Source organism: Cryptomeria japonica, chromosome 8, assembly GCF_030272615.1.
Source record: "Cryptomeria japonica chromosome 8, Sugi_1.0, whole genome shotgun sequence".
Lineage (NCBI taxonomy): Eukaryota > Viridiplantae > Streptophyta > Pinopsida > Cupressales > Cupressaceae > Cryptomeria > Cryptomeria japonica.
The window spans coordinates 377,961,069-377,977,009 of record NC_081412.1 but is presented as its reverse complement, the minus strand read 5'-3'; the positions used below and the strand labels follow the sequence as shown (position 1 = coordinate 377,977,009).

Sequence of the window (15,941 nt, the reverse complement as noted above, 5' to 3'; positions counted from 1 at the left end):
TATTCGAGTTCAAATGTAGAGATCTAAATATTTATTATTATTTTATGTTTATTGTTAACATACAACATTTAGAGTAAAATAATCATATAACTCGGCCCACAAACTTAAATGAGATAAGAAGGTTGAATACTTGTTCTCTTTTAATTTTTGTACCTTTGAGTTTTGGTCCCATAGTGGTATTAATGCTTCAAATCCCACTTCTCTATGTTTTGTTCAAATCCTTGTTACTAATTCCCTCATATTTATTGTTTTTTGTTTGTCACTTGTGCATTTGTGTTCTCGTGCACTCATGCTTTTCCATACTCTAATACCACACGCTAATTAAAATTGTACTTGTTTCTCCATATTTTTCCTTATAAACTACTGTTCCATGCCTTTTTTACCCTAATTTTGTGTCATGTTGTTTCTCTTCATTCCGTCTTCGTAAATGGCCAATTTGACAGAAAATTTGTTGAATTCCATATTTATCTACTTGTGATTTTCCTTGGGATGACGAGGTTCAATCTATCTTCAAGGTTTATGTCAGTCCTAATTTAAGGACATGGTCAAATTAACATGTTTTTGGTAAAAAATGTGTAAGAGTTTTGAATCAATATTTTAAATCAAACTCCATGATCCATCATGAGAATTTTTTTGGTATATACTTGTAATATTTTTTGAATCAACATTTTAGATCAAACTCCATGATCTGTCATTAGGATTATAATTTTTATGAAAAACACCATGCACAAACATTTTGTACCAAAAGATTTACAAACCCATGGCATGATACAAGTGCAATCAATATGCCCATAGAGTAGACTTAAGACACATAAATTTTGTACATTAACCCTTTGAGTAGAGTAATGTGACATATTGGATATACAATAATCTTAGCAACATAATGACATGTAAATCAACACTTAAAATATATTAAAATGAAAGACAAGAAATAAAACATCCACACAAAAAAATAAAACAAGATATAAATGAGAAAAAAATCCTTTTGATTATAAATTCCCCATCTTCCAAAACATAGAACTAATATATTATTAAGACATATTTGTTATACAATACCAAGCTTGTAAGCTTCCATGAAGATCAACATCTTGCTTCTTTAGAGGAAATTTGGTATAGAACCCCTACATTGCAAAAACCTCTTATATTAATCTCCACCCTCCTACTTAAATATACAGACAATAACCAAATAAGAAACAATTAATGGTTTTGGAAAACCATGACTTAAAACAACCAACTTTATGACCCAACATCCATCCAATGTCAAGCTTCATAATGGGTCAACAAATCAATAGAATATTCTCTAATATGTCATAATCTATCCATCAAACTTTGACACCCTTTTTTCATTTTCCATATTTTTAAATATATTTGATGACATGCATCATAAATAATCATAATTTGATAAAAAATCTAAGCGTATACTTATAATGTCTTATATACTCTTACATATCTTATGATATATTGTTCACATTACATTAAAGAATACACTTAGATCAAATTCAATGATCTATCATCAAAATAAATAATAATTCTTTAACTCAATATTTTAGATCAAATACATAAACCATCATCATATAATCAACATTTTAAATAGGACTCCATAATCCAACATTAAAATAAACATTTGATTTAATTTTTTTTCCTTGCCCTCAACTCAAAAAAATTTACCTCATTTTTGCCTAAAACTCCCTCACTTCGAGAAATCTCATTTCTGTAGAGCAGGTCTCTAAACCCCACGTCACCTGCAAATAGCCCACAAATTATTGGTAAAGGTGAAGAAAGGACGTCGTTAGACAAAAGTTCAGTGGAGGAAAGCAGAGAAGATATCTCCTCGCCACGTGTCGAGATGAGAGAAGCACAACACAGAAAATATGGCGTCGAGCGTGTTGCCAGACACGTTTTACTTTGTACGCCCTTAGATTATCTGCTACCTGGAAACGGGGTCCACCATCCTTCATTAAACTACTATCAAACAAATTTCCTTTCAATTTCACCTCTCAATTTTTACGGACGCCATGCTTCGCCGATCATCATGCTGCTCGTCTCCTGCCAAAATCAATTCCATGCTAGGTCGTGTGGTCGAATCACATAACAAACGATATGAGGTTGTGCGTGAAGCAAAATACGACCCATGAGCTATAAGATCTTACAGAAAACCATCGAACAGGATTCTATAACAACCAAAAGAATTTGAAAAGAAAAGAGGAAAAAATTGCAACTATGACAGGTGTAGAAAATATGAAGAAGAAGCTTGGGATTTTGTTCGATGCTGACGGGCCTCAAGATCCTTGTGCTTCTTACAAGGTATTTCATTTCTTACATTTCATCTTAAACATCAGAGAAGATGAAAGGGAAAAACTATCGGGAATCGAAAAGAACTGCAAATATTTTCTTTAGAAGCTTAGATCAGGAAACCCCGTCCGGTGATAGGTGATAATGAATGCGAGCTTGTTCAGTAAGATCAAGAATATAATCGAAACATCATTGAAGCAATCACTGTGGGGTTTATGACTGGGTCATTTATGTGAAAATGAGACAGAATCCCATTTTACTTTGTAATACCATACTCAAATTCCCAAGAAGGAATGAATTGTCTTCGATACACCTAGTTGCGATAAGTTCCACTTAATTATATTTAGAATTTGCTACGATATTTCAAACGCAGGAGTGGACAACAAATATTAGTTTGGGATGACGAGTGTTACCACTTGTTTGAGATTAGGAACTGTTGTAGCAGCTTAGTGAATGTCTCTTGGCCAGATTAGTAACATGAACTAGTGTAAGGAGCATCTGGTTGCATTTGATTAGCTAGCCGTACCAGCTCCAAATCGATCCTTTAGACAATGGTCCCAAGAAAACTAGAAAGTATGTGAAAACGCAGTCAGCCCAGTGGTAAAGATGTTCATTTTCTAGTGCCACTTTACTAGCCAGCAAGTGAATCCTTAGTGTGCCGGTTCTATATCTTCTTAAATATGTAGCGTTTCAGTTAAGCTTAATTCAATGAGGGTCTCTCTGGCCTAATGGATCTGCAGGGGCAGTTTAGGACGGCAATGTCTATGCAGCAAATTAAAAAGCACTAAAAAAGACATTTTTTTTTACATTTATTAAATAGATTAAAAATCAGATCATAATCTGTTTTGATTTTTTAATCTATTTAATAATAATAAAAGAAGAAGATATTGTCAGTGCTCTTTAGTTTGCTGACAATTCCGTTTAGGACGGTAATTAAGGGTAAAGTGATTGTCATCCCCTGCAATAAATGCAAATTATTTTTTTTATCAGATAAATTATCAATTTGTTTTTTTCGCTCCACTTAATCTACAGCTAAATTTGGTGCTTGAATTATTACATATTATACGTTCCTTCAATCAGCTAGAAAAATCCTCTTAAGAAAGGTTGAAAATTTGATCAAATTTAAATTTAATCACTTCAGGTCACTTCAAAGCTACAAATATGTGAAGCTACAGATTCCTTAAACTAATTACCAGCAAAAACCTTGTTAGTCAATGAGAAATGGTCCTTAAAATGTTGTATTACTTTTTTGAAACATAATTTGAGTACCTGTTCTTTCCTCCTTAGTGTTACTGACCAGAGATGGCTCATAAATCTTTCTCTCATTGCTTCGTCTTTAACCAGAATCAGTGTTACTACAAATATAAAATAGAAGATTGGCATAATGGTTATAAAGGGTGTGTTAGCGCATAGCTGCACCAACTAAGGTCAGATATTGCTTTGCATTCTTACAACCATCCTGGCCATGACCACCTAGAGGCTGAAATATACTCATATTGAACATTGACAAACAATAATGTATACAATATACCATGGCCGAACAACAAAGAGGTCCGACCATACATATTACATGAGACTATTATGCAAAGCAGAGATGAGAACTAAAGATACTGCCAAGCCGTAGAGAGTCTTAATCCTCCTTTGGAGCTTCTTGCCCAAAGTCATCATCATGATGCAGGCTATTTTGTGTGCATCTAATGTTGCCAAGAATCTTCATGGCCTCTTTGTGCAGATGCTTCCCAAAGGTGACTTGAGCAATTGCCGCATCTGTCAGGATATTTCCCCAGGCCGTTTGATCTCTAAGTGATCTCCTCCTTCAGAAAGCAGCATATATCCTTTTTGCTGCTCTACACTTCGCATTTGACTGCATTTCTAAGCTTTCCTCCATCATGGCTGACTGCTGATTAGAACTCCTTTACAGTGTTGTTCATGGTGCATGCAGTTTAGTGGGCAATTTTCCTGTCCATTTCCTCTCATTGGCTTCTAGCTGAATTCCTTAGTCCTTTAATCTCAATATTTGATCATACTAGTAATGCTTCTGATTATGTCCCGCTTCTTGATGTCTTTGTCTCTTGCACAGCCACCGGTACTACCAGTAATGAAATGTCTGGAATACTGCCGATTATCATTCAATGTAAAAGGCATCTGCCTTGAGAAGTAGGCGTCTTCAGGAAGAAGTAGTGGCAGACAGAATTGAAATCTATTTTACCATCCTCCTTAGTTTTGGGTTCACTCAGTTTCTTTTTATTATCATTTTCCTTCCTGTATGTGGCTTTGCTTTCCCACAAATTCAAATAAATCAAAGTTTAGGCTTTGTGGTTTCTAGTGGATGTTTGAAAATGGATCCTTCAAAGGTTGAAGCTATTGTCAATTGGTCTACACCTAGGACAATAGGTGATGTTAGGAGATTTCATGTATTGGCTTCTTTTTGTAGAAAATTCATCAAAGTTTTTAGTCATGTTTGTGCTCCTATTCTTGACACTATAAAAGGAGGAATCAAATGCAGGTTTGAATGGACATAGAAGGCATCCCAAAGCTTTGAGATTTTGAAGAGGAAGGATGTAGAACTTCCCACCTTCAGACTCCCTAACTTTGATCAACTTTTTACAGTTGAATGTGATGCAAGCAAGCATGCAATAGGTGCAGTCCTTAGCCAAGAAGGACATCCGGTGGATTTATTTTCAGAGAAGTTGAATGAGGCTAAGCAAAGGTATTCAACCTTTGATTTGGAGCTCTATTCAATGGTGAAAGCACTCAAAAGTGGTGCCATTACCTTCTTCCAAAGGAGTTCATTGTTTATATTGATAACCATGCATTGAGTTTTCTTAATGGATAGGAGAAGTTTATATTGATAACCATGCATTGAGTTTTGTAGCATTAAATAGTAGTTAATGCAAATAGCACTTTTAAAATCTGAACCTGTAACCCAACATGATAGCTTTTAGTGGCCAAAATGTGAGGCAATAAAGGATGGCCTGGCCAATGTTAGCCAAAGTGGTTCTACAAGCAATTGTATTTTCTCGCAACAACATTTACCTCACATGCTTGGGCGGTCCTGAAGTTGGTGCTCCTTTTATTTCTCATTATGAACCACATTTAAAAAAAGATTATGACGTAACCAGTAATAGAGTTGATCAGATGTTTGATGGTGCCTAGGTTGGCAAGCAGCATTGCACTGGCTATGCCAAATGGCATCATTCACACATCCTACCTCCCCATTGAAGATGCTTTCATTCTATATTGCCTCCTTCCATCAGTTCCTTGAATCAAAACCATGCACACAGTAAAGGGAGTGGCATTCATCAGATGCCCTGACCATTTTCTTTTTCCACTAGTTCTGTTATATTGTATAACATGACTATTGATGTTATTGTAACAAGCCACCTAGGGCAAGCTAAGGGGACTGATTTCACAATTCTGTTCTCCATTCTTGCCTTCTGAACTTTACTCCTTTAATGTATCACCATTATTGGACTTATGTATTTGGTTTAGTGTTAGATGCTAATGATGATTTTTTATTTTCTAGGTTTCGGCTGGTGGAACATTGAACTTACTGAGTAGATCATGTGGAGAATACAACATCAATGAACTTGGTTTACAAAAGAGAACTTCAGCAGGCATGGAAGATGATGATAGCAATGAGAAGACATATCAGTGTGCCTCACGTGAGATGTGCATATTTGGTACAATTGGGTGTGGTGCTAGTAGTGTTGTATGCAAGGCGATCCATATACCAACTCATCGAATCTTAGCGCTGAAGAAAATAAATATTTTTGAGAAGGTTTGTAATAAGATGTATATGCATTCATTCATCATGTCATTGGCTTTGAACAATAGAGATTATATTTTTTGTTTACAGCTTAGATGTAAAATGGGATGTTTGTCGATTTTTGTTTAGAAATTTTCAAACAATTTTGAAATTTTGAATGGGAAGCCCTTTTTGCAAACAATCTTAATTCTGAGTTCTATCTCAACACCACTGAAAGATCATTTGTTAATTCTTATTGATAAAATATTGCTGTTAAGCAGCTTAGACTAGTCTTTCTATCCATGACGTCATTTCTTTGCACGATAAAACTTTTTGAATGTAAATATGCTCTTTGCTTTGTTTTATAATGGTGCGAGATGCAGAAGTAGATTAGTATCAATATTTATAACAGATCCAGAATGTAGCAATAATAAAATAGCAGCTTAAATACACAAATAGAAGCAGAACAGAGGATATCCACACAATTTGACGGAAATAAGAGTAGAAAACTTGATTATTAGCTTGAGATGTTTCAAGGGAGCAATGCCCAAAAGTCTTACAACAAAAACAAAATTCACAATATGATGATTAACATCTACCAATCACTTCCTATATATGGCATTATTGGGCAATGCTGATCCTTTAATCCCAATGAGGCCAAAACCAATATATATTTTAGATTGGATCTGGTTTTGTACTCTGTGGCATTGATTTTGGATGCCCATCTCTGTTGCAAGGCCAAAAACAACTGTCAAATGGAGTCAAAAGTTGAATATTTTGGTATATTCATATTCTTGTCAGAAGCTTCGCAATTACAAACAAATGGGCATCACATTTCAGTTCGTATGAGGAAGTTATGGCTTTGAGAAGTCACTGCTGAGGTGCAAGTTGCATGGTTTGCCGCTGAAGTGCTTTTGACATGTTTTTACCCACTTAAATGATTACTGGGTTTATTTTGGCAGATTGTTAAGGATGTATAATCATCTTATGTGTAAAAATAAATGTCTTGTTTGCAGCTAAAACAAAATAGGAGTTGCATAAATGACAAAAATGACCATAAAAGTGACGTTTCACATTAAGATTTCTGCCTTTTGTATTCTTCCTCTCTGTGATTGTCGTTTCAGCTTCTAAATGTCTTGGGAATCCACATCTACTCTATTAAAGTGGTATATTGACCTATGGAGAGTTATTTGATTCTCATAGCTCATATATTGAAGTGTTATGAGTGAGCAATGCTCATGTTTATGATTCTTATATTGTAGAGAGTTGAAGAATTGCAGATACTTGTTGGAGTTGGGCAGGTAAAAGTGTTTCCAAGCTCTTTATAAGTGTAAGGAATTTCTAAATAAGCCATTTGGGAGAACATAAGTTAGGTATCTCACACTTTTGGTGGAATTACCCACAAAGGATTTTTCCACGTTATTTGCTTGCCTCCTTTTGTAATGTCCCTAATTGGGATATTACTAAATTTTTGCCCTAAAACCACAATTTCAATTAAAATAAGAAATATGGTACATTTATGAATATCAAATTTACCCATTGAAATGCCCTTTATAGGAGAGATCCTAGTCTAGGTCCTACATAGAATATTAGTCATTGGAACTTGATATTAAATCATAAGCCATGATAACGTACATCTTAGTAATCGTTAGTAAACATCATTATATCCATAAACATCTTTCAAATTGAATTCCAAATAAGCCATAGCCATTTCAAGTAGATTCCTATAATAGTTCCTTTAGGATTTCGTTGAAATGTTTGCAAACTGTAGTCTCAAGGTTGGTTGCCCTTGTATGAGAGCATAGAAGGTGGGCTGCCCTTCCATCCCTCAATTTACCTTGGAGGCTGGTCATCCTCCTTGTTCAAGCCCAAGAGCATGGAAGGCCGGTCTTCCATTCCACCTCTTGGTCCATGGGTATGGAAGGCTGGCCATCCATTCCATCCCGGGGTGGCGTACTTGGGTCTCGTGAACTTGGGAGGCTGGCCATCCTTCCTATTTGCAATCCGTTTCTCTAAATTTAAAATAGATTATTAAATGAATCCTTTAGCACATATTTATAATAAAGATAAGCATTTAGATTACTTGCAAAGGTCAATAATTTCTGCAAGTATCCCTATTGCATGAACACATATGCTTATATCTGTAATTTTACTTATCTATCAGCTTTATCTCTTTAATTAGCACTGCTGCTAATATTAATTCAGTTCTGATTTCAATTCTGTTTCTGCTTATTTTTCTTTGATCCTTCTATGTCACTTGATTGATTGATTGTCCTTTGATTGTATGATTTGAGGTATTGGTGAGTGATGATTAAGTGATTGTTGTGATCATGAATGCTGGTTTAATATATTGGTCAATGATGGTTGAATGAGTGCTGATTTGATAGAACGATTTGCTGATTGATTGTTTGCTTGATTTGGTAATTGATGATTGCCTTTTTGGATTCATGAGTGATGATTGATAAGTGATCCTTGAATGCTTGGAATGATTTCTTCTTTATACTTTATTGGTGAAAGGGTCACCGCCTTTCATAAGAATTGAATCACCACCCTCTATTGCTGTCTTTTGAGAATAATAACTTATTTTGTAAATGGATCTTTGGATGTCCTCAAGTGAAACCTCCTCCCCTTTATATCTTCCAATGTAAGGGAGAGTCATACCTCTTTCTTGCAAACCACAAGGCTTTCGATTAGAGAGATTAGAATAAACTATACAATAAAAATAAGCTCTCAAACCCCTTTATAAGCTTTTCCAAGAACTTTCTAGAAACTCAATATAAAATCACTTTATTAATTAAATAAGCCTTGTATCCCCAAAAAGGGATTTATTTTATTTTTAAAACATTTCCAGCACTTAAAGTCACTTTTCAGTGTCCCAACATTTAGAACTTTCCATATTCATTCCAACGAGCTATTACACTAAGGTGCCCATTAAATTATTTTAATTAAAATAGCACCCTTAGTAAAATTAATTAAAAAAAAGCTCAATATTACACCCATGTTGTAGAAATGGTCAAAATGCATCGAAATCGAAAACTGATTGCATAGGTGTGATACCGGTGATGAATAATGATAATTAGAATCGACTTGGTGACTTACTATCTATGTCACTAGGTTCGAGTTCGGCAATTATAAAATTCGGCAAGGGCAAAAAATTCGAATTTTTTTTTTGATATTAATTCGCCTTTATAAATTACTATTATTTTTAAATATATGCAATATTTTTATTTAATATAAATACAAATAAATTATATATTTTTATTTAATATAAATAAATAGTAAATAAATCTATTTAATATTAATAAGTAAACTAAAATAACATAAATTCAATATGAAATCTTTAATCTATATTTAATATCAATAAATAAATTAAAATAACATACATTTAAAATGAAATCTTACGTTCAAGACAAAACAAAAAACATAAAATACAAACTTGAATTTAAGTTGAAATCTTATTTCGATGGACAAAGAGCTTTAACGGCCGCATTGCAGGGCAAACAACAGCACGCCGATGGCAGGCTATGGCACGAACAGGCGACGGACAAAATGAGCAGAAACCCTCAAAACAGAGAGACGTTTCTGCGTGGGGAGTGATGGACAGAGGTTGCGATCTTCAAATCTACGCGAAATGTGTCTAAATGTCGATGAATATGCCCTAAAATATTCTAACCCTTCTATCGTACGAATTTCTAGACGAACTTCTACAATTTTTTTTGATTTTTTATAGGTTCACCGAATTTCAAACTTGGAGCCGAAAATTCAGCGAATGCGGTGACTTAGCTTACTATAAATAGATACTCTGTTCAAGAATCCTGGAGAACACACTAGAAGTTGGAAATAACATCTGAAAGCATCATATGAGTCCTCTAGACCATCTTAGCTCACTGGTAAAAACAAATAACCTCTCTGATAATGTTGAGACACACCCATAAGGTCACTGCCAACTGCAATGCAAGTGAATCAAAAAATGTGGACATTACAGAGGACACCCCATTTTATTTTATAAGTTTAAAAAGAATACATTCTTCACGCTGCTTTTCCAACAACAGGATTTAAGGATGTCAGTATGTCCCTCAAATAGTCGAGGAATCTTAGGGATATCAAGGCATTCCTTGGCTATTTGGATTTTGAGAGATGTCCCTAGGAACATCCCCCAAATTGAAGGGACATGTCCATATTGTGACGTCCCCTTCTAGCTAGACATCAGTGTCATGGGAGATTAGCCTATCATTATGACCCTCGTAGGCTAATGAGTGTGGATAGAGGGTCTTCTGAGGCAGAGACTGTTGGTATTTTGGATATGTTGATATGGTTTTGTCATTGATGTCAACACCTGTCAACACTTATTAGCATTTGGAGACTTTTGTTATGTTCACCGGCAAGATAGAGACTTATGCAAAACACTGGTATTTGGTTCACCGACAGATTATATTGTTCACCGACACTTGGAATGACTTGGAAACTACTTGGTTATGTCAAAGACATTATTCGATCACTTTGTTTTGGCGATTTGGTTAACTGTTTATTCGGGTTTGCATATTTGCCGTTATCGACAAATAGGACCAGGATAAGCACCGACAGTCATATCTATTCCAGATCAGCACGACATATTATAGAGATGATTTATTATTATTGTAAATGCATTGAGCCGACATCATGCATCGATATTGATTTGTTTGTAATTGATTTTATTGTAATATCTTTTAGTGAGCCGACCTATTCAATTGGTCTTAGGTTATGGTATATATGTAAGATCTTATTTGCAAGATCGAATATAGGAATAGGAATGGGATTGTGAAAAGGATTGCAATAAGGTATATGCGAAAAAAAGTAGAGTTATACATGCAGACATCATTTGAAGGTTGAAGGAGGGTTTTGTGAAGGCAATCAGAACTTAACCGGTACTGAATCCGGCATATGAAGATGCTATTTTATGCAGTACATTATCATTGGATTTAACCATCCAATTGTAGTCAGTGTGACTCTCATTTTGTGATTGAGCAGTGAGCTCTAGGCAGCTGGCCTTTTTGCATGTGTAGAATCCATATTGTAAACACATACTATCTGCAGTAGTATCATTTGATTGTGGGTAAGGCTTCCCACCATGGTTTTTCCCCTTACAGGGTTTCCACGTACAAACATTGGTGTTATGTGTTGTGGATGTTATTGTCTTTTTGTTTCATACATTAATCTTTACCTGTACTGCAATTAACTGTTAAAACTGTCTACCGGCATAAAAGTTTGGTTTACCGGTATTAAGCATTAAGTCTTGGTTAAGTTAATTTTGGTTGAATTTATTGGACAACTGATTCACCCCGCCCTCTCAGTTGTCTCTGGGACCTAACAATTTGGTCAACAAAGGTTCTTGTCTTCTCCAGTATTCAGTATGTTTGGTTTTGATGCTTGTTTGGTTTAATTTGGACTTCATTTACTATACTTACTATTTATAGTAAGTCACAGGTTGATCGAGAAGGACCCTTTCTATTTTTAGTAGGGCATTTTGGTCACATGGTGATTAGCAGTGTTGACTCCCATTTCAGACGACATAGCAAAATAATAAGTATTTGGGGAGTTATTAATATTTAATTGGCCTAAGTGATAATTATTAATTAAAAGGTTATATTATTAAGTTATAACTTAATATTTGAGGGTCAAGTCATCATCGAAAGGGGGCCATTATTACAATTAAATATGGGGTCCAATATTAATGAGAAATTAAAAGAGATTTCCTAAGTTTAAATGTAATAACAATTTAAATGTTATTTAAAAATGCTTTTTAGAGGAAATTGAACTTCATGAGGGGATATAAGGCTATGCAAGAGAAATCAAACTCATTATGTGATTATTTCTTTTCTACTTGTTTTCTGGAGAGCGTTGAGATTTGGAGAGACCTATTGTCCTCATTTTTGTTTCCAAAAATGAAGGACCACTACATAAATTTTTTGTGAAAAAATGAAAATTTTTACTCTATGGCATGCTTCGTGAGGCATAATTTCGACTAATCCTTGGACTGGCTTAATCCTCAGTCCATCCTCAAACTACGTTTCGAATTTCGTCAAAGTCTGGGTTCGTCTGCTATGTCTTCCCTTCAATTTCGGGTTTTAAAAACCCGACTGCAGGTGGAGAATTTTCTTCAAACTGCAAGTTTTAATGATATCCATTGTTTGGTCTTTGTAGGGGAATTTTTGGCTTATTACATGTGCACTTTTATTAAAAGATGAATACTTGTAATTTGTTTTAAATTTCCCTTTTATTGTTTTTATCATTTTTTATTGTTTTTGGGTCTTTTTTAGTTAAAATAGGGATTTTTTGGCTAAATTACAAGTAAACTTGTAGTTCTCTCCAAAAACCCCTACTTTAATGGTTTTTACATGTAATGGGGATTTTAAACCCCCATTACATGTGTGCAAGCAATTCTAACTTGTTGTAGGGATTTTATTTCCCCTTTACAAGTAATTAAAACTTGCATCTCTCTCCCAAAAACCCGATTTTACACATAAAGTGCATTTTTGACAATTTTAAACTTGCAGTTTGTTCCAAAAAACCCGAATTTGCCTAGTAAGTGAAAAAGTGAAAATTAAAACTTGTTATATTCTCCCAAAAATCTGATTTTCATTCCTTTATGCAAAATCGAACTTGCAGTTTGGTCCAAAAAATCCGAATTGCAAGGAAAAACAGTTTTTGAAGATTTCAAAGCAGATTTTTGTGGAGATCTTCTAGGAAGGAGAGGCGTTTTGGTTTCTACCCTATTCTTATGCATTCGAAACCACTTGTCACGCCATTTGGGGTTTGTATTTACTGGTTGTTGCTCCAAATCAGCAACCACGTGTTTCCAAAATGCCACATTTTGGGGGATTAAAACTTCATCAAGCTGCATTCTCCTAAATCGATTTGAACTCTCCTACCTAGGCGTGGAGATTGGAGCTTTATTTGTTTCATTTTACACTCATTTGCTGCCACATTTTTTCATATAAGGCGTTTTTTCCAAAAATGTGGCAAGGGTTTGGAGATTGCGGTTTGTCTCTATTTATTGATTTAGCTTCTTCATTCCAAAGATTGTTGCATTTTTGGAGAAGCATTTTTAGTTTGAAGAAAGGTATGTTCTCTTTCCTTTCTTTCCTTCATTTTATTATTTTCTTGTTTTCTTAGTTTTCTTTCTTAAATTGCTTTTTTTTTTTGAAATGTGTTCTCCCCCCCCCAAAAATCGGTTTTTGTGAGAGAGATCTTCCCCTTGGTATGCAATTTTTGAATTGCATTGTTTTTCCCATATTTTCCTCTTTACTTGTATTCGGGATTTTTAATCCCGATTACAAGTTCGCTGGAAATTTTTGTTCTTCCCTTACGGTTAAGGAATTTAACCATTTTTGGTTAAAATTCCAAGTTGAAAAGTGTGAAATACCCCTCCCTTTCAAATTCGGGTTTTAAAAACTGGATTACATGTTGAAGAGTTCTTCCCATTTTCATGAAAATGACATTCCCGAATTTTCCCATTTCTATCCATTCATTTTTCCCATATCTGTACTTTCCATTTCTGTCATTTTCCGCAAGTCAAATTCTCATTTTCCATCCATTTCTCCATTTGCAAATTTACAAGTGTACTTGCATTCGGGTTTTAAAACCCCGATTGCATGTATGTTCTTTCCAACTTGTATACTTGCGAAAATTTCCCCAAGATCCGAAATTGGTCAAAGTCAAGATTTTCCCATTTCTATATATTTCCCCTATTCCTCTCACAAAATCGTGAAGTTCAAGAATCGAAGTTTTTCCCATTTGGAGAAGGAAGAATGATATTTGCAGCTGACTATGATGTTGCCTTAACTCTTTTAAGTCTTCACCACAGTATTCCAGGTTCACAATCAATGTCAGATTTGCCGGCATCTCCAGCTTCAAAGAAAATGAAGTACAAATATGACAAATATCAGAACGAGGTTGCACCTTCCTAGGTTTCTTCTCCTTTGAATCGCATCAGAGACACGGAAATAGGGCACGTGGATATGTCAGAATTCGTCAAGAGGGTAGAAGGTCCACAGGATAATAACTTGCAGCGGCTGTTGGACAGCCATATCCACCATGCATCATCTTTCTTGGTGGCTGCCTTAGAACCTGAACTTATTCTTGCTTGCGCCCATCATTTTGATAAAAAGACAAGAGTCATCAAAAATGATGATGGCGAAGCTATAATTTGTCTTGATGCAAATACAATCGAGAAGGGTTTTAGAATACCTCCTGCACTTGTTTATATGGAAATCTCCAAAGAAAGTGCAACAGAGTATTATGTGAAGAGGGAAAAAGATTGGAAACGACATATCAACAGGTGGATCCAAGAGCCACGAGCCTCCTTCTCAAGGTGGGCAAAGTTGTACCGCTGCGATTTCAAATGGGAGATAGGAGACACCATAACTCTTCTCAGCAAGATGATGGGCCTTGAGCATTCCAATGTCTTTGAGCCATGGATGCACCAGTTCATCATGTTCATAAGGCAGTCTCATCATATTTCATGGGGAGAAGTCATCAGCGATGCCTTGTGCGAACAACTTGCAGCAGTTCCTACCACCATGACCTTCTTCATGAATTCATATTTGGTATATTTGGTAGCATCACTTAGACATTTTCCAGGTCTTTCTACCAAGGGTGATCGCTCACTTATACCAGTTTGGGAGTATTATGACCAGTTGCCGTTGAGACCGAACAGACTGCATTTCAGAAGAGTCCAAGATGCATTCTTCGGATATTACATGTGTCAGTTTGACAAAAATCTCAGGAACAAGAGAGTTTCAGATGAGGCATGGGCAAGGGTGTGCGAGGATGGATGTTTGTTTCTGCAGTTTCCCACCTTCACCTATATGAGGATCGGATGCTATGGTGGTCAGCCATATATGCTTCCCAGATACCCAACTGATAAGATCATTCTTATGGAGTTGGGAAGACAGATCATGGCTGTCCACACTTTTCAGTCTGCTAGGCACAAGGTTGGAATGGGGATCTCTACCACAAATCCATTGAAAATTGGCCGGTATTCCCTTGTCACATCTGTGAAAGCTAAGGCCATGGAGACTGAATTGTAGGAAATCAAGCTCAAAAGGTTTAAACCTAGAGCTGATTTTGATTACAGGGGTATGAAGGAGAAGATCAAGAAATCCTTTGTGCATGTGCATCGCATTGAGGACATCTGGGTAGATCTTCGCACAGAAGCTGAAGTTATTAAGATGGATTACTGCAGGCTCACAGTTGAGCAAATTGTTGATTTGAACTTGGTGGATATCCCACAAGGGATGATTGATGATGGGCACATATTTGATCCTGAATACATTTCTCGGAGGGTTGAGGAAGCCCCACTTCCTTTGATCCAATGGTCGCACAAAGAGTGCATATCCATCCTTGAGAGATTTCAGCCTATCTTGGCTAACACCAATGCATGGCTGAAAAGTAATGCTGTTAGACTTATAAAAATCAAGGTTGGAAAAAAGATGATTCTACAGGGCCTCTTGGACGTAAGTCTGAGATTCAGGTTGACAACAAGGAGGGTGCATCATCTTCGAGCACAAGGATCAAGTTGCGAGTCAGTCGTGCAGTAGTGCTTCCTCCTGAGGAGACAACAGTTCGTGGGAAGGAAAAATCACGATTTCATGTTCAGGTGATTGATCTAGATAATCCAGAAGAGGGGCAGCAATCTGATGATGCTCCCAAGTCTCCAGTTTCCGACTCGCCTCATGAGATCATTTCTCCAGTTCCCATTGAGACGCCGCTTTCTCCTCCTGATTTGCTTGTGGATGAGTCTCCTTAGAATGCTATTCCCATTTCAGCATACGAGCCATCTCCTGATCCTCAACAAGAGAGTGTGTTGGAAGTTCCTGAGGATATTCCTACTTGCATCCAGTTATCAGAAATTGATACTTCC

General features: G+C 35.9%; 1 protein-coding gene across 3 annotated transcripts in view; it reads left to right on the top strand.

The window, feature by feature from the left end:
* Positions 1-1,978: 1,978 nt before the first annotated feature.
* The window catches only part of LOC131062656 (mitogen-activated protein kinase kinase 3), a 147,339-nt gene continuing 133,376 nt past the window's right edge, over positions 1,979-15,941 (top strand). For 2 of the 3 annotated variants that reach the window (XM_057996365.2, XM_057996363.2), the window contains exons 1-2: positions 1,980-2,304; positions 5,819-6,073. In XM_057996365.2, coding sequence (XP_057852348.1) covers positions 2,221-2,304; positions 5,819-6,073 — 339 coding nt within the window. In that variant the 5' untranslated portion in view covers positions 1,980-2,220. Of the gene's footprint in view, positions 2,305-5,818; positions 6,074-15,941 lie in introns of all 3 variants that reach the window. The other variant, XM_057996364.2, reaches the window with a different exon arrangement.